Source organism: Lolium rigidum, chromosome 3 (assembly GCF_022539505.1).
Source record: "Lolium rigidum isolate FL_2022 chromosome 3, APGP_CSIRO_Lrig_0.1, whole genome shotgun sequence".
Taxonomy (NCBI): Eukaryota; Viridiplantae; Streptophyta; class Magnoliopsida; order Poales; family Poaceae; genus Lolium; species Lolium rigidum.
Window position 1 is genome coordinate 60,893,349 of NC_061510.1, and position 26,989 is coordinate 60,920,337.

Below are 26,989 nucleotides of genomic sequence, written 5' to 3' on the forward strand. Positions count from 1 at the left end.
GTGGGCCCCATGCACTTTCAAATATGAAGGCTCCCGAAGATATGGACAACTCTGGTGGCATCTTCATTTTTGACGGGCCAACATTTTTTGAAGAATGCACCCTTTAACCCATCTGGACCAAGAGCCTTGTCTCTCGGCATTTGGTTGATTGCATTTAGTACCTCTTCATCGGCAATAGACTCACCAAGATGTAAGAAATCCGGTGCAGGATTTGAAAATATTGCCTTAACATCCCCACGACCGATGAAGGATTTGAAATATTGATGAATAATCTCCCGATTTGCACCATGCTTATTAACCCTTCTATTTTTGTGCTTGAGTCGGTGGTTGTGATTTTTCTTCTACTAGTATTGAACCTCATATGGAAAAACTCACATCAACTTTAATATTGCTAATTCGAGCACATGGATTTTGCTTGCACTTTCAACCATGGCTAAGGCTATCACCTTTATTTTTTAAACAAGCACGAAGATCAATCTCATTGGTGGATAGGGCTCTATTATCTTGATCAATGTCAACATGTATGATCATAAGGAGTACGACATGCAACATGATATTTGAATTTGAGAAGATCCCACGTCTCCACTTTTTCAACCTCTTAGACGTTTGTCGTAGCTTGTGGAATAAATTCTGGCAAGGTTCCCCGCGAGGGGATGACTTGTTCCAAGCATTTTGCACAATCTCATTGAACCCGGGAAGAAGAAGACAAAAGTTATCGAACTTGAAAGGCCTTGGCCTTCGAAAGCTGTTAGCATTGGTCGGGAGTAGGGGGTATGATCTAAGAGGGATGACAAGAGGGCATGGGAACATGGGTGAATAGAAAGTGTCGATCTTGAAAAGGGCGGGGTTTTTCTTTGCTAAAGAGATTATATTAATATCGCGAAGGTACCAATTACATCCATTCTCTGCAACGATCCAATACCCTAATGGCAGCACGGACGCATATAGCCAAAAAAAGAAGCTAAAAAATAAAAGGCCCGCTGCAGTGTTCCAGTCCTTGCAACAGCAGCACAAACACCATCAAAACAACACCTAAAATTCGGTTTCTTCCAAATTGATGTCTCCAAGAAGGAAACAATGCACATGCACCGTTGTCGTCCGATGATCAAAGATCTTAGATTTTCACCCTGTGAGAAGGGTGGGGTTGTCTCTCTAATTGCGCCAAGTAAATCGACGGTCTTGCAAGTGGATCTCGTTGAGCTTGCAAGCATCAAGGGAAGAGCGCAAGCAGTTGATACAATTTCGTTTAACGTTTCGGTTGTTATTCGAGCATGACGAAATTGGTTGAAATCGCCGAGGGCTACGCAACGAACCCCACTAGGAGGTTTGTGCGCAACTCGTTCAGTGAAAAATTCGTCTTTTCTAATAGATATCATTCGACCGTAGATGGCGATACGAACATTTGTTGATAGACACATTTCAGTTATTTGCACATCAGTTATTTGGTCTCTCCGCTGGCTCTTGCTGAGTTGGGGACTAGCGGCTGTCGGTGAAAACCGTGCCACGATTGGCGGGCGATGGCAGCGTTAAGCGTCGCTTCCTTCTTGAAGGCATCATCGTCGCAGTCTGCGGCTACTCACTCGTGCTGCTCCGGGGGAAACCCTAGATCTGGGTCTCCCGGATCGGATGATGACGGCGCTTCCTGCATCGTTTTACCTCTTGGGGCATCATTTTTGGAGCAGCGGCTGGATGGAGGTGGATCTTTGATGGAGTGGTGTTCATCTACCACGTTGACGTTGATGATTCTCAGCGGCGTGGAGCTGCAGGGTATCGAAAACGGGTGCGGACTCCTGGACGCGTGCAGGCAGGTCTAGCAAGGTCAATGCGGTGATCGCTCTTAAATATGGATGGGAGGAAGACGGCGGTAGTGATTTCTGTGGCGTGTGCTGAGAGTCTGCTTGACTGAATGTGCTTCTCACCTGTTATTGAGCGGCTTGGGAAGGCATTTGGTGTTTGGATGATGTGAGTTTCACTCCCTTTATCCCTCTGTAGGTTTAGCGAGGTGGCTTCGAGTTTAATCTTTTGTATTGCTTTTGTAAGATGTTGTGAATAATCTAATAAAAAATCATTTGCATCCCTTGAATGCAGCTGGAGTGATTTTTCCTCCATTTCGAAAAAAAGAAATTATTTGGTCTCTCTTCAAAGCTTCGCAGGCATTACATCCCAAAATAACTTGCATCAGTAGCTGAAATGGATTCCAAGAAGACATAAGCAGCTAACAGATAGGTTGGGGATACATCATGAAACTAGGAAAGCCCGAAGCGGCGTGGAGGCGAAGCTGATTAGACATAGGCAGTTGCATGCAGTGCGCGCGCGCGCACACACACAGGACTACACGAGGCAGCAATAAAACCCAATTATTTCATACTGGAATGAGCAGCAAACTTCACCAACAGCTGGCTGGTCCTCTGCCTGTTTCCCCAATTTATGCAGCTTTATCACTTATCCATCCATATGGTGCACCTGAGACTCTTCCCCTGCAGCAGCAGGTCGAATGCCGTGTTGATGTCCTTGAAGGCAACCTCGTGAGTTATGAACTTGTCCAGCTCCAGCTCCTGTGTTACCCGCGTCAGACAAAATGTGAACACATGGAAGGTTCTCTGAATCAAGATCTCGCAGAAACATAGAGCCGATTATCGACATCACGCATGACAATCAGTCTGATGAGTTTCTGAATCTTACCTTGTTCAGGTACTTCTCGGCGAGAATCGGAATATCCTGCTTAGGTTTCACGCCTCCGAAGAGCGACCCCATGACGGACTTCCCATGGAGGATCTCCCTTGATGGAATGGACAAAGGGGCGCCGTGCATTTCAACTCCTAGGATGATCGTCTTGCCCCATCCCTAAACGTTCCAACGTTGCAAGCCATGCCAGGAAGTGAAAGTCATATTTATACATGACAAATGAAAATAAAACTAAAAATTTGTACTCGTGCATACCTCCCGGGAGCTCTGGAACGCGTCGCTCATCACCGCCGCCAGCCCGATGCACTCGAAGCAGTAGTCGGCACCGCCGTCAGTCATCTCGACGATCACCTGTTTACCATGGAAAAATTAGGTGTCTGAGCGCACAATTTCGGTGGACCCATTGATCACATCGTAAGTCACTGTTGAAAGCTAGTCTGCAGTCACCTGGCTAACAGTTTTTTCTCCAAGTTCTTTTGGATTGATGAAATGTGTCACACCAAATTTCTTTCCTGAAACACGGAGCAGTGGTCTAAATGCGTCAGACAACAGAACGGTTCAAGTATTCAGAGCAGTTTCATCATCATGGTGTAAACGGGGAAAGGGCCTTGCCGAGCTCATCTTTCTCTGGGTTTAAATCCACGCCGATGATCTTTGACGCTCCACAGATCCTGGCTCCTTCAGCCACCTGACGGTGAAATGTTGCACATACAGTTACGATGCAATTCGATGGCTAAATGTGTGTACTATCAGAGTCAAATTCTGTATCTGTTAGGTTACCGCCAAACCCACGGCTCCGAGGCCGAAGATAGCAACTGAAGACCCCGGCTCGACTTTAGCCAGCTTCCATGCCGCTCCGACCCCTGCCAAACATTTTGTGCGACTCCGATCAGAATTCAGAACTACTTACTGCTGGCAGTTCCAAACGTGAAGAGTACAGTACTGACCAGTGCTGGCGCCGCAGCTGAGGAGGCAGGCCGTGGCCGGCGGCAAGGCCGGGTCGACCTTGACGACCTGGGTCACGTCCACCACGGTGAACTCGCTGAAGCTGGACACGCCGAGGAAGTGGTGGACAGGGTTCCCATCGGCGTCGCGGAACCTGGTGGTGTCGTCGCGCGGCATCCCCGCCCGCACCGCGAACCGGTTCTTGGAGCACACGTTGCTCCGGGACGACTTGCAGTCCGTGCACTCGCTGCACTGCGACAGGAACGTCGGCACCACTGAGTCGCCGGCGGCGAAGCCCTCCACGTGCTCGCCCACGCTCTCCACCACCCTGTCACGGATCACCGGCCACAAGAAATCACGATTTTTGGCACATCTTTCTCCCCCTAAAAGTGGATTTTACATTCCGAAGTATTTCCATATATGCCTAGGTACATCCAAATCAGCGACAACTACTATGAATTGAGTAAGTAATAAATTGTTTTCTTTCTTTCTTTACAACAACAAAAGCATGTTTTGAAGGTTGGCAAAAAAAATCAAATGGAGATGAAGGAAATATATCTTTAAAAATCTAGTTTGTACGAGGGAAATCAAACATAAAAAATTGAATTATTAATTAGGGAATACCAAATAGACCCTATTGACTTTGATTTTCGCCAAGAGAAAAATGTTTAGAAGGTAAAAAAAGATAAGAAATGTTGGAAAATAAGATATGCACATCGAGAAAATCAAACTAAACTAAATAAATGAAGATTAAGGAAAACCAATTATATCCATCCAATTTGATTTTTCTACACGAGACATAATATATGCTTATGTATAATGCACAAAAGGTAGTTAAAGATATGAAACTAAAATATCAACCAGGAGAACCATGACCACTTGTTCGAAACTTCGAATGGTGAAACTCGTGTAACTTTTATACCCTATTTATGGAAAAACAAACAAGCCCCTGATTTAATTAAGGTACTCAGGATTTAGCTCCAAACTGCAATAACTAGGCTTTATTCCTTTCTAATTCAGATGCTTCTTTGCTTATTTCTCACAAAAGTAATGATATGATACTTATATTATTTATGTTGATGATATAATAGCCGCTAGCTCATGTTCTGTAGCTGTTGTAGGCTTGCTGCATGAGTTGAGAAATGATTCTCTAGAAGTTCTCAGTGGCCTTCACTATTTACTTGGAATAGAGGTGACTCAGGGTATATGTCATTGGGAATTTGGGATAATCCTATATCAGTATACCCATACTTTTAGGCTGAGTTGGCATGAAACATAGTAAGTCAGTCAACACCTATGTATACTTCTGAGAAGCTTTCAGTTGCAGTTGGTAGTCCATTTAGGCCTAATGAGAAACTAAGCAAAAGAGACCAATAAAGAACATTGCCAAACTTTAAAGTTACATCAAAGGACTCTTAAGTTTCCATCTCTCCACGAATAACATATCGATGCTCTTTCATGCACGCAACATTTACAAACACTTGAATGCCACTTTATTATGATTTTAGCCTTAGTTAACGTTAGCATATGATTAGAGAGCCGTGCTCGCGTAGACTTATCTTCTCGTTGTTGCATTGTCCACCTTTATTGTACACCAAGGTGGCCCATAATTCTCATTTTCGTCTACCTAAAGGATTTTTTTATGATTTCTACAGACGCCAAGACGGCTAATGTGTTAGTCAGACTAATTCTGTCTGGTTTTACGTAAAGGAGGGTATGCATCCAATATGATTGACATTTCTACATAGTGCATTCGTCCAAATGACTTCTAACATTTTCAAAGTATTTGTGCATAGTGGCAAGGTGGCACCTACTTTTAAAATGTTATTGTATATTTCAGCAGCCTATAATAAGTTAATGCCTGAAATCTTATTCCACATGAGTGCCAGAGGAGCAGACACAAAATCAGCGGCCAATCGCAGACAAACTTATTCTTATCAGTAGATGACAATCAATGAGAACGCTTAACTCTTCAGTATTGATCATGAAGACAAAACAATTGTTACAGAATCTCAACAGCAATACAATTTTGGCTACTTGCAAGGTTGATGATAGCTTAAACAAACAATTTTATTTGGTTGTCAACGTGGTTGATGTCTCTTATGAACATGTTAGTTAGCTGATCATTGCCTATTATTACAGGACTAATCAATATTTACCCCCACACCCCCAATCTCGTTTATAAAAGTTAAGAACTAGCCACTGGTTGGATGTTGGATGATGTAGCCTGGTTTTAATTTTTCGACCTCTAAATTAGTAAACTATCTGCCTAACTTTTTTGCCAATTTTTTCCAGATAGTCTCGTCGCTAGCAACTTGGGGATGGCGACATCGTGAATTTTAAAGTTTATCGACTCTAGTCTTCTAGAGGCATTTGCGTGAGTGACTGGGTGTATACGTAATAACAGTGAGTATACATGTGTACTTCATTGTAGTAACTGTTTGTTATTAGGAAAACTCTTTCGCAGGTTGTGATGGCAAAGGCTTTCTCTCAAAAGAGTGTGCTGTCTACCGCGCGCAAACCGTGTGGCTTACTACACTGCGAAAGTGAAGGATCGCTGAGCAAAAACGTCATTTCCTAATTTACCAGCGTATCTGTGACAATGAGGTGATATTCACGTCTTACGCGCCACAGTAGTCATCTTTCAACAGCAGAAAAAGAACATCGTGAGAGCCCGAGAGGTGACTACAGACTTGACTTGTACTCCCTCCGATCAAAAGTATTTGTCACATATTTTCCTAAATATTGATATATCAACACATTAAAAATACGTTACATAGACAAAGCTGTGACAACTATTTTGAAATGGAGTTAGTAAAATCAACGGCCGAGATGCCAGCCACAAGTCGCATGCGGAATCTTCAACGAGTGCACAGAAGTTTCCAAAGAAGAGGACGGAGGACGGAGAAGGGAGAAGGGAGAACTTACCCGAAAGCTTCGTGGCCGAATATCCTGGGGAAGACGCCGGGGAAGTCCTGCAACGTACCCAGCACGAGTCATAAATGGTGTCCAGTGTTCACACGTGTACGTGGGGCTAGCCGCTAGCAGCTGTGCGTGCGGGCTGTGCTGAACGTGAGTCGCTGTGCAAGCAACAATCGCAGCAACAATGGCGTACACACGGGCGATGGGAAATGAGATGGGGCCGAGCGATCCTTACCTTCATGCGCCAGAAGGTGACGTCGCTGTGGCAGAGCGACGTGCAGACGATCTTGATCCGGAGCTCGTAGGCCCTGGGCGGGTCCACGACGACCTCCTCCACGGTGAGCGGCTCGCCGGCGGCCCTGCACACGGCCGCTGCTCGTCACCGGGCGGCGGCAGGGAGGCACGGTGGTTAGCCATGGCCGCGAAGGCGGAAACAAAGACGGACGGAGAGCAAACACCAAGGTCGAGGGGCTGGTTTATTTACGCAGAAAAGCTCGGAGATATATAGATTTTAGTTGCGTACCTTTGCAGCGGATGGGCTCGGGGCACTTGTCCTCCATGGACGAGAGAAGACGATAGCGGAGGAAGCGCTGCTGCCCTGCTGGGGTGTGTGATTGGAGTGTTCGAAGGAGCTGAACTCGATAGCGAAGCCAGGCAGGATACCGTCGTCCTTATATATATGGGCCTGCATTTTTCTTCCTTCATGTTGGTAAGAGCCAAAAAGGCTATCGATCTGCATCTCGCATGCTTTAGCCTGGTCCATCGTCGGAGCACGCACGTAGCAAAACTATAGGCACGTGCCGCCTGCCTGGACAAGGGAAATAACTCCGGCGTCGTGCCGATTGCACACTTCAAGGATGTGCTTTTTCACAATTTGAGATTTTAGAGAGGTTAAGAACGGTTGGATGGCTAGAAGGGTGCTTGTATCTCATTCCATGAGAATAAACCTCAAGGGATAGTAGGTCATCATCTCCTTCCAAACTCTAGCGCCCCACCCATTATTTCTCCACCTTTGCCGCCTCCCTTTCCATACCAGCTATCACATACTTGTATCATGCCGCCCAGGAAATGGCGGGGGCTCTGCAATGCCCGGAGCACGGTTATCTCTTCACATCTACCGCATTCTTAATGATTACTTAGTTTAAAAAGTCAATCAAATATAGTACGCACACTGTGTACGAAGGTGACTATCTGCATTTGAACAGCAATGCATTAAGTTGTACTCATACTTCAATAGTTGGGGTCAGCGTTTTACATCAGAACGGGTAGAAGTAGGACAGGAGGAGCTGCTGAATGGTTGAATTGTAGCACCCTTCCATCGACACGGCGGCAATTTGCGATGCATGCATTAAGTTGTACTCATAGTCGGGGTCAACGTTTTACATCAGAACGGATAGAAGTAGGACAAGAGGATCTTCTGAATGGTTGAATTGTCGTACCGTTCCATCGTCACGGCGGCAACTTTTCTCATGCTTGTTTACATGCCACTCGTCATGAACGGGACATTTGGCGGTACGGATGGATACAAAATGGTGGACAGGGTAATCTTCCTGGTGCTTGTTTTTGGTTGGCGCGGACATGTGGAGAGGGAAAAAGTCATAAATTTAGGCGGGCAATGTGACGCCCGGTCAGTATGAGACAGGCTTCCGCTCCGGATCCGTCTGACAGTGTCATGGCACCCACTTTAGTCCTCTACGGACGCCCCAGGATTGGCAGGCGATGGTAGCCTTATGTCTTTCTATTAATGGGTCGTTCCGCCTTCTGAAATGACAACAATGCCACACGCGTTAGAGTCGAGCGTTGGCATTTATGGCGGCCATATTCAGTCCCTTTTCAAGGCGTTTGGTTGCGCTCTCCAGTCCATGCAGCCCTATGGTCATTGCTACAATAGGAACGTTTTGTCTCCAGCCCACTGGCAACTCCTCCTCAGTGAGGCCATGGGCAAGTTGTGGTCGTTTAGGGGGGTGGAGAATGACCACGAGGCCGGGTCCTCGTGGCCCAAGCCGACGAATCGCAACCGCTAGTATGCCCTAGTAGACGTGGAGTGGTCGATCTACTAGACAAGAACATCGGTAGGGTGGGACGATGTCCACATCCCAGCCGGTTGGCCGTGCAACTTGCGTCAGGTGCAGGTGCACCGGTTCCACAGGCTGGGCGCGAGCGACGAGATCTGGCGTTGTCGGGCACTCATGCTGCCTAATTTGCTCATCGACCATGCGTACAACATCAACTCCTACGCGTGGGGCACATACACGTGATGGGAATGGGACCCGCGTCGGCGTGCGGGCTTCCTCGGTAACGAGAACTTTGACTACGGAGCGGAGAACTGGCAGTCATGGTCGAGCGGGAGCTTTTTAGCGGCAAGGACATCCTAGGCTAGGAGGTGCATGATGACATACTCGGCCACCTCGCGTGGCAGCGCCGCACGGAACTTGTGGCATGCGCTTGAGCAGGCCCCTTCAGTGTCGCCATCAGCAGCGGCCCTCCAACGTTGTTGTGGGACTAGTGGCATGTGCCGCCGCGCAGGCCCCTCCAACGTTGTTGTGGGACTAGTGGCCAGCAGCAACGACCCAGCTCTAGCGCATCCGATGGTCATGTTGTCGTATCCTTGGGCCCTGTCGGAGCTCATCGACCCAACCAACAACAACGAAGACCAGGGTTTCTATCTATTTTTCATTTTATTTTTGTGCATATGTTATTATTTTCTCTATAAAACGTAACCATCGTCTCTCCCCCCGCGTCGCCCTCCTCTGGCGACAGGGGGGAACCCTGCCACCGCCGCCTCTCGCCCCTCCTCCCCTCTCCCTCGCTTCGCCGCCGCCGGAGGGGACCCGGCAAAGCCGCGCGCGCCCCCGGGGAAGGTGGCGGCGGGGCTTTCTCTCCCCCTCCCGCGTCCCCTAGCGAGGAGGAGCTCGCCTGGGCGCGGCGATGTGCGGCGGGCGCGGTGGGCCGGCGGCTGGGCGCCGGCGGGGCTGCGGGCGGCCGGTGGTCCGTGGCCGGGTCGAGGTCGGGGCCGGAGGTGGTGCGGCGGGGCGCGGTGGGGCTTGGCGGCGCGTCTGCGGGCCCGGATGGGCTCCTGCGGGCCTGCCCGGGCTTGCTCCGGGTCGTCGGCCGGCGGCCTGGCTCGGTGCCCCATCTGCACCCCCGGTGGTTCGAAGCAGCGCGGCGGCGGGCGGAGCTCCGGCTCCTCCCAGATGTGGCGGCGTCGATGGCGGCTCACGGCTGCTGTCCGGCGAGGGTGAGCGGGGTGGCGGCCCCTCTCCCCTGCTTCTTCCTCTGCGGGTGGTGATCTGCCGGTTGTTGTCGGTTGCTCGTTGCGGCGGGCGTCGGCTCCCGCCGGCGGTGAGGTTGGTGGTCCTACGTGGTGTGGCGTCGTCGCCGCGTGGGAGGTGCTTGTGCCGGTGGTTCGCAGGCCGGCGGCGTTGTGGGTCTCCCTCATCTCCGTTCGGCAACGTGGGAGTGCGGAGGTTCGGCTGCTCCGAGCGAAAGCCGATGGCGCGGCAGCTGCGGATGTCGCTATCCTCTTGGGGGCCTTCATGGAGCCTTCGACCTCCTCCGCTCCCGGAGCTTAGTTCTTCGGGTGAAAGCCTAGGCCGTGGCAGGGCCGGACGACGGCGTCGATCCACGTCGCTTCCCTCTTGGGGGCGTCGTCTTGAAGACTTTGTTCCCCAACGTGCTTTCCCGAGGCTGGACTTGTACGGCATCTCGGCGGGTGGCCGGTGATGTGTGAGGTCCGTGTGGTGGCTTGTGTGGCAACGATGGCGGTGGTGAGCGATGTTTTGGTAGCGTCAAGACCTTGGCTTCAGCGAGCGTCCGAGCTTCTTCGTCTTGTGTTTCGCTTGCGGTGGAGTCGGAGCTGCTATGGTTTGTCGAGTTTCTTCATTTGAGCAGCGTACGATGACCTGTCTGGGTGGCCCTCCGGCGATGATCTTCCTCGGCGCATGTCTTGCGCTTATCCTCTTCGGAGCTCGTCATCGGAGTCGGAGCTGCCCGTTGCTTCACGAGGAGTCGCTTGTTTGGCGGTGGCCGGCTTGAGCTTCACGATGCCGCTTCGGCGGGGTCTTGGTGGTTGGTTCTTCGGTGAAGTCGGAGTCGGCCGAAGAGTGATGACGATGACGTTGAAGGTCAACCGCGACGACTTCTCGCTTCGGAGGCCTGCGTATCTTGTGTGGGTTGCCAGGGTGGCTCTGTGCCCCCGCGGCGGTCGTGCTCCATGACGAGTGTCGGGGCACTTGTTTCGGTTTTCGGCCGGTTTTCCGTTAATAAACTGGCCAAATTCTGTACTTCTTCTCTATTAATGAAAATGGCAAGTCTTTTGCCTCGCTTCAAAAAAAATTATTTTCTCTATGTAAATTATGTTTCCAATATATGCAATTTTATATAAAAAAAAAATGGGACTTGTCTCTGCATCTGTCCCCGACCAAAACGGACACGTGAAAAAAACCCGCATCGGATCAAAGCGCTGGAGATGGCTTTAGCTAGTATTATGCATCTTAGCTCCACAAAAATGCAAATGTGGCTGCGAATTAAGGGGAAGGAAGAACACTAGAGTATCATAAGTGGATACCGTGTCATGGAACACATTACTAGAAAAGTTAATGTCAAATAGAGCTTGTATACGATTTTACATTAAAATTCTACAAATCAATAAATATAATAGGACTACGATACTAGAGTGCGGATGTTTGGATCCCGAGCCCCTCTTTTGATCGGTTCAAAAATAGCATTTTAAAGTTTTAAAAAGTTCAAAGAAAAAATTCTAGATAGAAAATAATGTACTCTACTAACCAGAAAAAAAATCTCAACTCGAAATTCCCAGTACTTTAGGTTGCACAAAAAGGACAAAATCTCACATGTTAAATAGTGAAGAGTATAAAATTTCAGAACTCGAAAATCTGTCAGATTTTTTCATTTTTTAATCCCAACATATAAGGTATTTCTAATTCTAGTTTCGTAGAGTTGTAGAACACATTCATATCAACATCTATAATTTTTTGTAGTATTTTTTGAATATTTAAAATGTTGCTAATCTTTTTTTATCAAAACGTCGGGCTACCTGTAGGTTGAGATCCAAAGTGAATTTTCTTATGAATATAATACATGATACCATGTATTATGGAGCTAGTATCACATAATATCTTATACCTCCACTATGGCCAGTCTAAAAGTAAGTGCAATAAAACCTAGTCAGCATGATGTAAGGATTTAAATATTATATTTATGCTTTGTTGAAAGAGAGAAAATATGAAAGATAAGGTAGCTGGTCTCTCATGCAAGAGCCCGGCTCTAACACGTGATCCTAAGCACTTTATGAGAGTGGAAAGTAAGTAATGTATTGGTATAGTAGTACATCTCTGCTCAGGAGGCGATTAGGATTTCTTTGTCTCTCGTCGGCCGTCAGTGATTTGCCACGCTTATGTGGCCTTAGGGGCCATGGAGGCAGGGTGGATCTTAGCCCCCGTCAGTAGGAGGGTTCTGTTCCCCTAATTATAGGTTTCAGTTAGGTGGAACGACGCTTAGGTGGAGGCGGTGTCTTCTCCAATAAAGTCACCCCGGTTTCAGCCCCATCTTGATGGCGACGTCGAGAAGCTTGTGAGAGTGGTGTGGTTCTCCAGAACTTCTTTTGAATGTGGGGATCTCTGGGTCACCAAGGAGCTTCATCGACAGTTATTCCTTCTTCTTTGTCTCCGGGACAAATCTGGTCTTTTTGACCCGTTCGGCGACTTCCCGTCTGCAACCAACAACGTCACTCCAACTCAGTAAGGAGTGGCAACGGCGGCGCACCGTCAACATGGTCTGCATGTTGCCGTCAACATGGTCTGCATGTTGAAAATGAAGGCATCTTATGGATTTCATTGATTTTCGGCTTTGCTGAGGTGCTTTGTAATGTTGGATGTTTCTTTTAATGTCAGGGTCATGTTCGAAGAAAAAGTAGTACTCTCTCTGGTCCTTTTTGACTCGAATTTAGTACAAAATTGTACTAAATTCGAGTCAATTAAAAGACACTGGAGGGGGTACATCTTTTAACTTAGAAATTGCACATATAAGCTATAAGGCTTGCTATAGATGACATTGCAATGGTTTATAGCATGTTGTTGGCTTGAAAACTGCAAACGGAGGCCAAGTTACATGTAGCCCTTTATTTTCAAAATTTTGAAAATCGTAGTTTTAATTTCAAAAAAAATCTGAAAGAAAAATCTTGGATGTAACCAATAATGGAATCTACAAACATGCAAAATCTCAATATGAAATTCTTAGTACTTCAGGCTACACGAAAATAGCTAATGTGTGGATCTATTGAATATTGCACATTTCAAAACTATAAAACTTGTCAGATTTTGTTATTTTTGTGTAGCTCACAATACTAAGAATTTCACATTGAGATTTTGGACGTTTCTAGATTCTGTAATTGGCTACATCGAGGATTTTTTCAATTTTTTAAAAAACTATAAATATGATTTTCAAAATTTTGAAAATAAAGAACTACATGTAGCTCGGTCTCCATTTGTCCACTCTCGTTGTTGGATATACAAAAACATGCTCTAAGGACTATACTTTGAAACAAGTTCATCCTTTGGAAATTCAATTCGGCTCCCGGCTGTATATGCTCCCTCTGTCAAAAAGTTATATTTTGAAATGTCGAAAAATTTTGATAAAAAATTCTACATGTACATCTCCACAATATACGTACGTTCGTTAAGTTTCGCGGGGAACCAATATGTTTTGTGGTCTGTGTAAAAAAGAGAAAATTTATCTCTTGAAAAGCCTTATTTTCAGCATTGAATTTTGTCTTTTTTACACACGTCACACGACAAATCGGATTTTTATGAAACAACTTTGTGAGCGTGTAGCACGTGACGATGTACGTTCGAATTTTTCGTTTCAATTTTTTTGAAATTTCAAAATGTATGTAACATGCATTTCAAAATAAAGGGAGCATATGCTCCCATGTGCCAAAACACCCTTCATCCTTCCATATTAACCATCTATGACCTTATTTTATCTTATTTTTGAAACAGGGGCACAAAAACGTTGCACCGAGTTATTAATTAATAAGAAGTTTTACAAGAAATTAGTTAACAGTATAATGGAACCACCTAGGAGCCTCGATTAGACGTCCTGAGTCGTTCGATTATCTTGTTTAGCGGTTCAGATCGTTTTGTCATTGCAATCACACACCTGGGGACTTCCACCGAGCCAGTCCATTCTTCCCGGCTGGGCCAACACTAAAGGGCCGCTACTCCGAAGACTGAGCTAGGCGCGCTATGGTTAATCGGGCCAAGGAATAATATGCTGCTTCGTGGGCTCTGTCCATGTCGGCCCAACGTCGGCCTCTCTGCGTTGGTAGCGAAGAAGCACAGGTTAAGGGGAGGTCTTGGAATCAAGGGCCGAATCTTGGTCATTCCTCGTCTCCCTTCGGTTGCTATTGATTGGAGTAGAGATGCGTTACCTCCCGATTCGCCTCCTCCATCGTTGAGCTCCTCCATATAGAGTGGGCGTCGTTGGGTTATTTCTCTTGGATCTAGCCTTCGCTACTCCATCCGTTCAGCTGCCATGGTTCTTGTTATCCTACCTATCCTAGGATTAGTTTCTTGCCTAGCCTACGGCTGGTTTTATTGTTGCCCTCCGCCTCCCCCTTCATCACAGTGTTGTTATCGCTGTATAACTGAAGCAACATGCTTGTTGTTCTTGTTTTAGGAACTGTCGTGCACAAGTGGGAATTGCTCTGTGGCGGCAGGACACGGGGTGTGTTGGACCTCCGTTTGTGAATTTCTTCCGGCCAGGTAAGCTCGTCCTCCGTTTGATCTATCTAATATCTTATTTGTTCCTTAAGAACATTGAAGCCTACCTGATGTTCATTGAATCATAGGTATACCTCTACGTATTCAATCGTAAGACCTGTTGGTCAAAATTTCCGTTGTTGTTATTTGGCTGGGATTACCTCCCTGATGTCCATCATTTTTTTTGCTGTGCCATACTCATTGCTGAGGTGTATTCCTCTTTGATGTGTGCAGCGGGTCGTACTTTGTGTTATAGTCGAGGAATTTTTCCTCGGCCAAGAATTTCGAAACCGGCCGATAACCGATATTGTTCAACAAAATTCAGCTAGAATTGAATTTCAACTGGAATTATTGATCAAATAGACGCCATAGGCCCTATGTATCAGATATCTTCCTTTTGCACGGTGGTTAGGTGTCTGGTACGAACCATAAGGTTGTGCCAGAATAATTTGAGTTCAAACTTCGTTTGAGTTACTCGGATGAAAAATTCCAGAGATTTTTGAGATTTCGCTCTAACCGGATTTTCCGTTGCCTTCCGGTAAATACTGTCACCGAGAAAAAAAAACCTGCTTATAATATGATATTTTGGCTTCTTTTCAAATCTTTAGCACTACACGTGTACACATGTTGCTGACTTCTGAGAAGTTGTGGAATATGCGAGGCAGAGTTATGCGGCATCAACGTTAAGCATTAGAAACTTCTCGTGTGTGCTGATACTTCAGCTTTAAGCAACTCTTGCATGCCAGCATTGTTTCACCTGTTCTCATTACATGTTCTTAGTTCTTGTTCGAGAAGATTTGTTTCTTCCTATTACTTAGTTTATATATTCATATTCCATACTGAGTTATACACGATTCACGTAGTTGATTGGAATTTGGAGCTTTACAAGGATTTTGGAGGAACTTGAAGTTAAAGGAGCATTGTTTGTAATAGTTTTGACCTGTATTTCTACTGTTAAATTTACTGGTAGCTTGGTTCTTGTGCTGTGTGTACACAGCTATACTTGCTTCCAGAGATCTTCAAGCTGTCCCAAAATTACATTTGTAGCAAAGCACGGAGGTTTTGAAGAAACCTTCAGTCATGTATCTGCGAAATGATGCAGAGGTTCCTCAAAATGATAGTTGGGAGCGCTCTGGATTCTTCTACTACTCCGATCCTAAAAAAGTGTCAAGCAGCTAATACAACGGAAAACCAAAACTGATCTCGGGTGCATATGCACCCTATATGTATAAAACATATTTCAAAAATCAAAAAAATTTAGGGAAAAAAATTAGCATGTAGAGAGATATGTTCTATGTGTGCGCGTAAAGTTTCACATGAAACTGACAATTTTTGTATCCTGTGTAAAAAAGACAAATAATGATTCGAGAAATAGACTATTTTAGCACAAAAAATTTGTGTTTTTCGCACAGGGCACAAAACATATCGGTTTTTGCTGAAACAACTTTATGAGCACGTAACATGTCAAGGTATACACAAAGAATTTTTATTTATATTTTTTTAAATTTTTTAAATATGTTTAACATGCATTTCAAATAAAGGATGCCTGTCCTACAATTACTTTATAGTTAAGTCCTTCCAAAATCAGGAAAAAAAAACCATGCGTGCAACAGCTTCCGGCCGGCATGTCCACGTAATATTCCTACGGTGCGCAAATGGACAACTTTCACGTACGCGCGTGTTTCTTTGAGTCCGTCTCTGATCGGATGGAGCCAACGCAGGTCAGCTCATCTCAGAAATCATTGTCACAATTTATGCTTTCAAAATTGAACAACTCTATATAAAAGTAAACTTGAACAAAGTGTGTAATCTGAACCGGTTATGTATCTAAGATATTTATTTTGTTCGTATATACTCAATTATAAATATTATTTTTTCAACAAGATGAACGGGCGCAGCAACGCGCGCTTTCATGATCTAGTAAAAGTATACAACCGGCACACATGCACGGTATGATATCACTTTCCCGACATTATTTCACTCAACTTCTTAACGTCCGCGATCACCCACAAGTGGGCTTCACTCTTAATTCTATCTAGCACAACCGTAGGGGGGGCATGCTTGTTGTTGAATACTCATGCATTTCTTTCATTCCCTACCTCCCAAGAAGCAAGCAAGGTGATACATGTAAATCCAGATAAATGCAACGGTTAATATGGAACGACGGTAGTACAAACCAATTCATGATGATAACCGTGTGATTTCTATTTTCAGAGACACCGGCGAAACGGAACAGGCAACACAACTGCTGTAGCAAAGTAAGCAACACAATTTATACGGTCGCTGCATCAAATCAGCCGATTCTGAACCCATATTCTTCAACTGTTTCTTCACACCACTAGCTTGTCCATCCAGATGATGCATCTCAGGCTCTTTCCCTGCACGAGCAGGTCGAAGGCCGTATTAATGTCATGCAGGGCTACTTCGTGCGTGATCAGCTTCTCCAGCTCCAGCTCCTGCATTCATACAAGCACTACTGAGCATATGTTTTCGAGTTCATTCTAATCGATAACATCTGAAAGACTGAAACACACACAAATATGACCTTGTTCATGCATTTCTCGGCCAGGATTGGGATGTCAGTCTTGGGTTTGATACCCCCGAAGAGCGATCCCATGACGCACTTGCCGAATAGAAACTCTATGGACGGCAGGCAGATCGGCTTGCCATCCTTCTCAATCCCCAGGATGACCGTCTTGCCCTTACCCTGCGACGGAGACAACACACCGATGCCATTATTCTCAAATCTGAAGCGGTTTGCAGTTTTCATCTGAAAAGCGACACCTGCATCGCGGTGGAAGGGTCAGAGAGACCTGTTTAGCGCTTCTGAAGGCATCGATCATCACCGCCGCGACACCGATGCACTCGAAGCAGTAGTCGGCGCCACCGTCCGTCATCTCAGTGATCACCTGAAGTTCAGCAACATTTAGTAGGACATGCATCGATGAGTTAGTCAGATAGAGTATATACTGTCGCCTGTCGGTAACGCTGCCTTTTGCCGTTCTTGAACCAGATTGATCTTGGGCCTGGTCCTTTACCTCGATGACTGAACTCTCGCCGAGTTCTGACGGGTTGACAAAATCTGTCACGCCGAACATTTTCCCTGCAGTGGACAGTAATTTTGTTTTTTCCTTCAGTCTTGAAAGTAATCAAAAGGATTTCCCTAGCTCGTTGCTGGCAAAAAAACAAAAGACTTGCCAAGTTCCTGTTTCGCAGGGTTGAGATCAACACCGACGATCTTCGTTGCTCCGCACATCTTTGCACCTTGCGCCACCTGAACATCGAGAAGTTGTTCGCCGCAGCAAGTTCAGCACCAATCAACTGGAATCTAAAATTCGGGGATCATTCGTCACAGGCAGCAGCTTACCGCCAACCCGACCGCTCCCAGTCCGAAGATAACCACCGATGACCCAGGTTCCACCTTGGCCAACCTCCATGCAGCTCCTACCCCTGACATTCGACTCCACGATGTGCTATCAGTTTCCAGTCCAAGATATCTGTGGTGTTGGAGGCTGCGCTAGCTAGCTATAGATTGCAAGGCTCACCGGTGCCGGCGCCGCAGCTGAGGAGGCAGGCGAGCTTGGGCGGTACGTCCGGGTGGACCTTGACGACCTGGTTGACGTCGACGACCGTGTACTGGCTGAAGCTGGAGACGGCGAGGAAGTCGTGTAGCTGTTCGCCCTGGGCGTCCCTGAACCTGGTGGTGCCGTCCCGCCGCATCCCGGGGCCGACGGCGAACGGCACCGAGGAGCACATGTTGTTCCCCTTCGACGCGCAGCTGGAGCAGGTGTCGCACTGCCCCAGGAACGTCGGCACCACCGTGTCCCCCACGACGAACTCCTCCACGTGTTCCCCGACGCTCTCCACCACCCTGCACCTATCGAGCACCGCCCAGTCAGACACAGAAATGACTTGGTTACAAAATATGGCTCGACAAGTGACTTACCCGTAGGCCTCGTGGCCTAGGATCCTTGGAAACAGTGGTGGTATCACAAAATCTTCCTACGAATTTGAAAGTAATCGAGTTAGTGAACAAGTAGTATGAACAGCACTTCTGAATACATCTTCCGACGTGAAGACGCTAGCGTGTGCGTACCTTGACGCGCCAGAACGTGAGGTCGGTGTGGCAGAGCGAGGTGCAGATGATCTTGATGCGGATCTCGTAGGCCTTGGGTGGATCCACGACGATCTCCTCGACGACGAGCGGCGCGCCGTTGGCTCTGCACACCGCCGCTGCATGGATGGAGTAAGAATTAACTAAGCATCGGTAGAACAAGAACAGCTCGAGCATGCCGACGAGAATGGCATTGGTTAGAGACTATAACACTAGCTGTTACTCCTCGAGACTTCCCAAGTTTGTTAACGTTTAGATGTATCTAGATCATCGAAATTTAAATAAAATCAAAACAAGTTTTATGAGATTAAGGGAGTACTGTCGATTCCCTCTAATTACCTATGCAATGGATAGGGCTGAGGCCCTGATCCGCCATCGAGCCTTGAGACCTTTTTTTTTTTTAAAGTGTCGAGCCTTTAGACTGATTCACGAGCCACAAGTACCAAGCCAGCAGTAGTACTTGTAGGTGCAGACCGGCCGCAGTGCGACAGATCAAACTGAATGGCCATGGAATTGAGTTGCTCCGTTATTATCTGTTCTATCGAACTTCCTGGCCCAAGACAGCTAGCTGACGCCGACAGTCCTGAAAGATAAACAGAAGTCGTCTATGCGGCCACGTCATTTTGCGTTAATTGCTTGATTACGAAATGATGAATTTATGTGACTACAGTGATGATAAGCCATTCCAACAGCATCAGTGAAGGAGCGACAAAGAAAGAAGATGGGAGCAATTTACACAAGTCAGCATAAGCTGCTCCTTGCCTGAATGCAGACAGTGAGACAGTGAGACAGTTCGTGCATTGGACGCAATGTGTGATGGCAATCGGTGCACCGAATATGGTACGCCGTGACCTTCGGGAGTTTTTGCCATGATTCAATCTGCCCAGCGGCCCTTCTAGACTTCTACATCTAACTAGGATTTGTGCTTGTATAAAAGAATTGGACAAACTTAAGGTAAGCTCGAATACTGGTGAGCTGGGTCAGTCCCCACTCCGAGCTAAAGAAACCTTAAGCCCATGGGACAGTTTGTAGCCAAGTTCTCTCGGCCCAGTTAAACCATGTGGCGTATGGGTTGTGTTGTTTGGGCCATACTTAAGCCCATTGGTTAGCCTTTATTAAAGATTCCGAATAATTTGTAACACAACCGACGCTTTGGCCGAGTGGTTAAGGCGTGTGCCTGCTAAGTACATGGGGTTTCCCCGCGAGAGTTCGAATCTCTCAGGCGTCGTTCACTTTTTGATTTTTTCCAAATTTATTATTTCCCTGTTTAGATTGCAGCCTAATGTACAGTAGTTGCCCTTCCCCCTAAATAGAAATACGGTATAAAAAAAACAGATTTCCTAACAAACAGCTAGCTGTTTTTCAATTGGCAAACAGCTACTTTTTGGACCGTACGATTCATTTGCGAATCTTGGCGCAACGCTGTTATGTTTTGGGTTTTCGTCGCGCGGTTATTTCCGTTAGCAGTCCCCCGTTTCATTTTTCATTTTTTTTTTCATTTAATTATCTTGTCCGAACGGAGCCTCTCGACTGCTCCTTTGTCTCGTTCTACTCCCCCCACCCTGCTTCTTGTCGTCTCTGTCCTCGCGTCCCCGAGGTGGATCCATGGCGGACAGCGGCGTGGCTTCGCCGCATCCTCCTCGTCCTGCTGCTGATGGGGTGTGTGGTGCGTGGATGGCGTCTCCTCTTCGCCCGGCGGAGGTGGGGGCAGGTCACGCGGGACGCCTCGTCACTCTCGGTCGCTGTCTCGTGGTGGTTTGAGGCTGCAGTCGCCGCCACCGGAGATGGGGAACGATGTTGTCCGTGCTCTTCGCCGTGCATCTGGGAAGAGGTCCGCGCTCTCAAGCGCGCAAGGCAAGTTCGTGGGCGGCGAGAAGGGTAATTTCCTCTTGTCTTTTACTTGTCGTGCGCTCGTTGTTGTAGATTTCAGTTGGAATAGAGGGATTCCTGGCTCGATCTCAAGCAATTGAGCCATAATCGGACCGAGAGCAACGGGCTAGGCAACTATTGAGTTTTCTCGACCAATAGAGCAACGGGCTAGGCAACGGATTGAGTTTTCTCGGCCAATAGAGCAACGGGCTAGCCAACTGATTGAATCGGAGTAGCCCTGATTACTGTATTTCACAGAAGTTTTGGTGTATTTGTTTCGTAGATGCATCAGAGATTTCTTGATGATTCGTGTCGTTTATTGAGGATGATTTGGTGTCGCAGTGCTCTGTTTGATTCAAGTTTTTTGTGTGTTTTGGGGGCGCTGTGTAGTTTGATAGTTTGGTCAGTGCTCTGAAATTCACCTTTAAGTTAGTGGTGTTTGTTCTTGATGTAGCCAGGTGTGCTCACTTTAAGCAAACCATGATGATTTGTTAGTTTGGTGTTGTAGTGCTTTTTTGAGAATCAGGATATTTTTGTTTGTGGTTGGGGGGTGGTATGTAGTTTCGTCAGTGCTCGGAAGTTCATCTGATGTGTTTGTGTTGTTGGTTGGAGATTTCCAGATGTGCTCATTTTTAGTATCCACGACGAATTGGCAGCGTTGGTTGTTAGGTCTCCCTTCATTTCTATAGCAATGTTTCAACTAGCGTTGGCAGAAACCCACTTTGTGAAATCAGATAGTTAGCAGATTGCCTCCCTCCAATGTTCATACATGCGCGTGTGTAGGCTAGTTTCCACTGCTTCAGACTCAACCATCTCTCAGGGTCAACCATCTCTTCAGATTACCTGCAACAAATGAATATGTCATCAGTATGATTGTCTCAGATATGATTTTATTCATGTAATAATTTGTGCAGGCTATCTCACTGCACATGTGTTTTTGGCATTATGGTAATTTCCAGAGGTATGCATTTGAATGCTATTTACACCTACCTGCAGGTGCAGATATCACATAGCACACAGTGGCCACTCGAGTATGCTGCTCTATATTAACAGATGCATACCTACAATGTCCGTCATCAGCAGAAGATGAGTAGTTGAATAAAGTCCTCCCCAGCTTCTTCTTTGCAAATCTGTTATTCATTTCTGAGGTTCTCTCTTCATTTTTTTGTTAGTTGTTTCTTTGTCTAGTTATGCAGATTTTGTTATTGACATGGCTTTCGTTTTTGTGTTTGTAAATCTTTCAGGCATTTTACCTGTCTGATTTTCATTGTTTATTGTGGACATGAAGTGGGTTAGTAAACTAAACCACATGAGTTTCTAGTTTTCATAATATTTTTGTAGTGACCATTTTTCTAATATATATATATATATATATTTATATTTTAAGATGGAATGTGCTGTTTTACAAAAGTACTGCTGGGTATTGTGGTGCTGAGAATTCCTTTACTAAAGATATACTATGGTATGAGTCACAAGTACATGCGGGTTTCCTTTCATCAACGGTAGTATGTTCCTCTTTTCCTTTGACTAATTTTTTATATATTAATTATAATTTTTTTTTGGTGTTGACATGCTCTCTCTCTTTCTCATGTACAGATTGTCCCATGTTTTATAAGTGGTAGGTCGAACTATATTTACTGCCAAACAAACACAATGCACGGAGTGGATCAGATCAATGGAGGGCACTATATATTTACCTGAAGTTTGCAACCATGACCTGCATATCTGGTCCCGATTGGGATAGGTTTATGTCTGATTTCAACATGCAAGGTGGTGATGTTTTCATTTTTAAGCTCAGTTCGAATGCTAATGATCATGGTTAAAATTACGCCATGCGATAATGTAGGGAGCAGTAAAGGAATTGAACTTGGTGGTGATTCATCAGGAGATACTGCTGTTGAAACCCCTATCATTACTTTCAGCTAGTGTCTGTTTTCTTTCGGAATGTGTATTTTGATTTCTTGTAATACTTTGTAATCAGCAGGCATCTTACTTGAATATTTTCTCTTTAATAATTTTACTTTGTGATTTTTATGTTGGGTGGGTAACTCCGCCTACGCATAGCATATTTTTTGCGTAGCCGGTTCCAAGCCCGGGTAAAGGAGGAGTCACTGTTGATTTCCAAGATTTTCTTCATTTTGCAGTTGTTTCAGCCTCTCAGTTCATTTGTCCTCTTTTTTATTTCAGTCTTCATGTCTTTTAGTCTTTTAGTTAATATCTTTCTCTTCTAAGTATGTCAGTTCAATCTTCTTCGGCTTTTAGTTTTCATTGGAAGTTTCTCTTTCATTTCACTCTTTTTTTGTAGTTCTTCAGTCATAGTGCTTCTTCAGTTAATGTTCTTCCTTGATCATTTTCTTCAGGTTTTCCTAACCTCATCTTTTCAAGTTCTTCAGTTAATGTTCTTCCTTGATCATTTTCTTCAGATTTTCCTAATCTCATCTTTTCAGCTTTTCGAAATCTCAGATTCTTCAGTTTATCTCAGTATTCAAGCAGTTGCTTATTATCTGGACATGAAATCACTCTATTTTCAGTTTATGTCAGTCTTCTGTTCAGTCTTTTCTCAGTCAATTCTTCGGTGTTCAGTCATTTCTCTGTCTATTCAGTTTTCAATCATCTTCAGTCTTTCGGTCCATCAGTATCTCATTATGTCTTCTATCTTTCATTCCTATGTTTATGTCTTCCATAGTTCCATCCTTCCTATGTTTTCAGTGTTTTTATTCCCTGAGTTTCTTAGTCACTCATTCGAGTAATGGGTTTCTCTCGGTCCCTCGGTTTTCGAGTCAATCTCATTCTTATTTTCTTCGATCCTTCGAAGTCATGTTCAGTCTTTCTAGTCCCCGAGTTTCGAGTCTCTCATTTTTCTTCGGTAAAAACCTCTCGGCTTCAATTTCTCGGTTTCTTGAGTAACTCATTTTGCGTTTCTTCGGTTTCTCGGTTTCTCGAGTCACTCATTTTGCGTTTATCTCTTTCTCTTAATGATATTGATTTTGTAAGTTTTTCACTTTTTCATTGTCTCAATTTCTCGATCCGCATTCCTGCAAACCCAGTTTCTCGCCGACCTACAACTGCGGTCGTTAGTCTCTGTCAGCCGTTGCAATCCTCCTCAAGGTATCTCTCTCTCTCTCTCTCTCTCTCTCTCTCTCTCTCTCTCTCTCTCTCTCTCTCTCTCTCTCTCTCTCTCTCTCTCTCTCTCTCTCTCTCTCTCTGTGCGCGTGTGTGTGCGCGCGCGTGTGTGATTATGTCTCTTTCTATGTGATGTGGCACGACTGGGTGCAGCTGGCATATAGTAAAGTATATTTACTTCATGCTTTCCAACTTGGCCCGTAACAAACTGTAGCAGCTTCCATTTGATTAGTGCTACTTTATTCATCAAGTTTTCAATTTTCTTTTTCTGGAAGGAGTTGTCATACAGTGTAAACTCCTCAAGAGAATACACTTTTCGGCTTGAGGAGTCCTAAAGGGATCAGTGTAAACTCTTTAGTTTGGTCCCAAGGCTATGGTAGTAATTTTACATGTTCTTTTGTGTAAGACTTGGATATGAGTGTGCATTTATCATATAGATTCAGTAATTAGCTGGAGTGGTCCGAAAGCTAATGTAGATTCAGCTATTCAGTTTTGTTCCCAGGTAGTAATTTTACATGTTCTGGTGTAAAGCTTGGATAAGAGCTTGCATCAAAATTAGCTAGATGTTCCCAAAGCTATTCCCGTAGTTTCAGTAATTCAGTTTTGTTCGCAGGAAGTAATTTTACATGTTCTGGTGAAAATGGCTTGGATAAGAGTTTGCATCAAAATTAGTGTTAGTTTCGACACCTACAGACATCAACACGATACTGCTAGCTAAATCTTTTCAAAGTTTTGATAGAGAATTCTTTTGTGTTTTTCAATGAGCGCATTCGATCAGGACCATTTACCTGAGGGTGTGAAGCATCTTCACGTGGAAGTATGGTTTCTTGGAGAAATTCATTTCCTTTCTCATTCTCTGGTGGTTGCTCTTCTCTCCCGTCGATTGTGTTTTGGGTGGCAGGTTTCTCTCGATCTGGATCTCGAGATGAATGGCTGGAAGGAGTGGTTGAGGTGCTTTGCTTGGTGAAGAAGGTCGGACAACTGTCTTTTCTAGGCCTTGTAATGCGAGAAAGACGTAGAGGGCTGATTCGTAGGGTGTTAAAACAGAGGGTGAAATCGGGACTCAAAAGCCTTTCACAAACTGAAATGTGTCTCGTTTCAGGTACCGAAAACAGACACTTTTTTCATAAACTGAGTGTTTCTTAGTTAATTGAAACAAACAGCTGGCTTCATTTGATTGGTCCAGGAAAAGTGTCTGTTTACGAATTGAAAAACAGTCAGCTGCTCTTTAGTCACTCCCAAAAAAAATTATGGCTTCGATACTACACTTCTATGGGGAAAAAAACTAGGATACAACATGGGACATAACACTTTTTCTAAAAAATGGAAAAGGCGGGACATATCTCTCAATCTAGAAGTCATCAAATTTTCCTCAGATCCTCACGCACCCAACCCTAACCGCCGCCGCCGGGGCAAAGACCCTCGGGGCGTGGCGGTAGCGGGGGCCCTTCCTCGTCGCTGCGTGATGAACGGCGGCCGGATCCCACCTCCTCGACGCATGGCGGAGCAGGAGCAGATCGGATGGATGGGCGACGTGCGCTGCGGCCCCCTCCTCCCGCTGGCTATCCCCTGGCGGACCGGCCGGCGAGGGTGGGTTGGGTGGTGGCGGCCTGTCTCCCTCCTTCCATCGGCTCTCCCCCGCAGCACTCCGGCAGGGGCTGGGTGAGCGGCGGCCAGGCCCTCGGTCTGCGCCGTGCCCTCCCCCCCCCCCCGCCTCTCGTCGGTGCGTGGAGGCGATCGGGATTCTTCCCGACACGAGGGCGCCCGGGGCAGCAGCCTTGGGTTCGACAGAGGAGGTGGCCCTCTTCTTCGCCGGAGAGGGTCGGCCTGCGGTTGGTGGTGGTGGATCCTTGATCTATCACCGCGATCCGACGGCGAGATGGAGGAGCATGGAAGCCGACGATGGTGTCGCGGTGGAGGGTTGGATTGGCCAGCCCGGGATGGTCGCCGACGTGTGGGTCCGACCTGAATAAAGGTTGCGGTCCTAGGGCCTCTCTTGCGTGAAGATGAGGACCTACCGGAGGTCTAGACTCGTGATCTGGCTGGGGGGTTGAGTTCCGGAAGGCTCCGCCGGCGAATGTAACAGTGCTTTGCCTGGAGTTTGCTGGATCGGAGGTATTCGGTCATGCGCACCCATGCTTTTATTCCGGCCGATTGGTTCTGGAGGGAGCGGCGCGAAGCTCTTTTTCTGTGTTGACATCAAGTGACTATGGATCCATGATGAAAGTCGGAAGAAGATAATTTCATGAAGGCAGGAGGGGAGGACTAGCTAAGGGAGGTTCAAGTCTCCGCGCTGTTGAGGGGCTTGTTTGGTGTTCCGGGCTTCACAGCAGCGGTATGAAAGTGGGGCGACAACACAGGTGAAGTGCAGAGTCCTACCTTTCAGGGTGAAAACCTAAGGTCTGTCCTTAACTGGTTGTGCCTGACAATGACTTTGGTGGAGGCATTGTTTTGAGAGCGGGGACTATTTTCAGGTGAAAACTCAAGATCTTTGATCGGGCGACGACGGTGTTTGAGCACTATTCCCTTCTTGGAGGCGTCGTTTTTTGAAGAGTCTGTAATTCAAGTGTTGTCATGGCGGTGGACGTATTGTTGTTGTTAGGCCCGAGATACTGTAGCGGGACTTTTGTTTCTTAGTTTTCTTTTCCTTTTTTGACTGTGTGCATCCGTAGTGCCATTAGGGTGGTTTATTGTTGCAGAGGCTGGGTGTAATTGTATCTCTTGATATTAATATATTCCCTTTATCGAAAAATATCTCTCAATCTAAAGTGTGGATGCGTCCAAGCGCCAACTCACCGGACGTGTCAAGTTGCGCACCAGACTAAATTGTCATACCCACAGGTGACAGGTGTGTGCGGAAATATTACGAGTGTAAATTGACAATGACGCGTTTCCAGAAATTTAACAGTCTATGGATATATGCCATAGTGATTACTACTATTGATTACTGTCAACATTACCCACGAGATCAAAGCCTCATGCTGAACGCCGTGATGATAAACACCAAGAGCGTGCGTGCCCGTCGTTTTCGCCGTCCCGGACGCTTCTGCCCTTGTCCGGTCAAAGACAAGCTTTCGGTCAAAGCAGCAGCTTCCCGTGCCGTGCGTGCTGTCGTTATTATTTTTAAAATCAGCCGTAAAGCGACTGGAGTTTAAAGAAAACAGCCACCAGATTACATATTCACATAGAGGCTAATCGCCTACTCGTCGCAATCTCTCGGGACTCGTCTTTACGTACGCTTCTCGCCCCACTTTTGCACGACACATCTTTTCTTCTCCTCCAGCGTAGGATGGAATTGGAAATTTGGAATGGATAGCAGGTTGATGTTCCTTCTCCTTGGACTGCTCTTTTTGGGTCCGTGGTCCAGCGTGCAGATTGTGTGCCCGCCGTGATTACTTCTTTCTGGGGCAATGCACCTTCGGCTTCCGCGGCGTGCTGCTTCTGCTTGCTTTGCTGCCACTCATCAATCTCAGGGCATGTACAAGGGAAGCAGCATCTACCTACTGCCCCAGTTTCCACGTAAGAAACAAAAATATATAAAATGGTAGAC

At 46.2% G+C, this 26,989-nt stretch overlaps 2 protein-coding genes, 1 long non-coding RNA gene and 1 other non-coding gene across 5 annotated transcripts; 2 read left to right on the forward strand and 2 right to left on the reverse strand.

The window, feature by feature from the left end:
- Positions 1-2,135: 2,135 nt before the first annotated feature.
- Positions 2,136-7,210, reverse strand: LOC124696369 (alcohol dehydrogenase-like 7). Its single transcript, XM_047229108.1, has 10 exons — positions 7,076-7,210; positions 6,788-6,924; positions 6,559-6,605; positions 3,633-3,958; positions 3,466-3,548; positions 3,298-3,373; positions 3,133-3,197; positions 2,941-3,036; positions 2,683-2,844; positions 2,136-2,555 (listed from the first exon to the last, which is right to left on the reverse strand). The coding sequence occupies exons 1-10, from the start codon at positions 7,110-7,112 to the stop codon at positions 2,439-2,441; spliced, it is 1,146 nt and encodes a 381-aa protein (XP_047085064.1). The 5' UTR covers positions 7,113-7,210; the 3' UTR covers positions 2,136-2,438.
- Positions 7,211-16,468: 9,258 nt separating this feature from the next.
- On the reverse strand, positions 16,469-18,924 carry LOC124696372 (alcohol dehydrogenase-like 2). The gene is made up of 10 exons (XM_047229111.1): positions 18,787-18,924; positions 18,430-18,566; positions 18,280-18,335; positions 17,879-18,204; positions 17,701-17,783; positions 17,532-17,607; positions 17,372-17,436; positions 17,147-17,242; positions 16,879-17,040; positions 16,469-16,789 (listed from the first exon to the last, which is right to left on the reverse strand). The coding sequence occupies exons 1-10, from the start codon at positions 18,821-18,823 to the stop codon at positions 16,664-16,666; spliced, it is 1,164 nt and encodes a 387-aa protein (XP_047085067.1). The 5' UTR covers positions 18,824-18,924; the 3' UTR covers positions 16,469-16,663.
- A 669-nt stretch (positions 18,925-19,593) lies between these two features.
- Positions 19,594-19,675, forward strand: TRNAS-GCU. Its single transcript has one exon. It is a non-coding gene; the product is annotated as a tRNA-Ser (tRNA).
- Positions 19,676-19,974: 299 nt separating this feature from the next.
- Positions 19,975-22,314, forward strand: LOC124701665. Of its 2 annotated transcripts, none has more exons than XR_007002158.1 (5): positions 19,975-20,325; positions 21,313-21,464; positions 21,561-21,607; positions 21,704-21,821; positions 21,913-22,314. It is a non-coding gene; the product is annotated as an uncharacterized LOC124701665 (long non-coding RNA). The 2 variants fall into 2 exon arrangements; XR_007002159.1 differs by having other exon boundaries at positions 21,704-21,818.
- Positions 22,315-26,989: the final 4,675 nt, after the last annotated feature.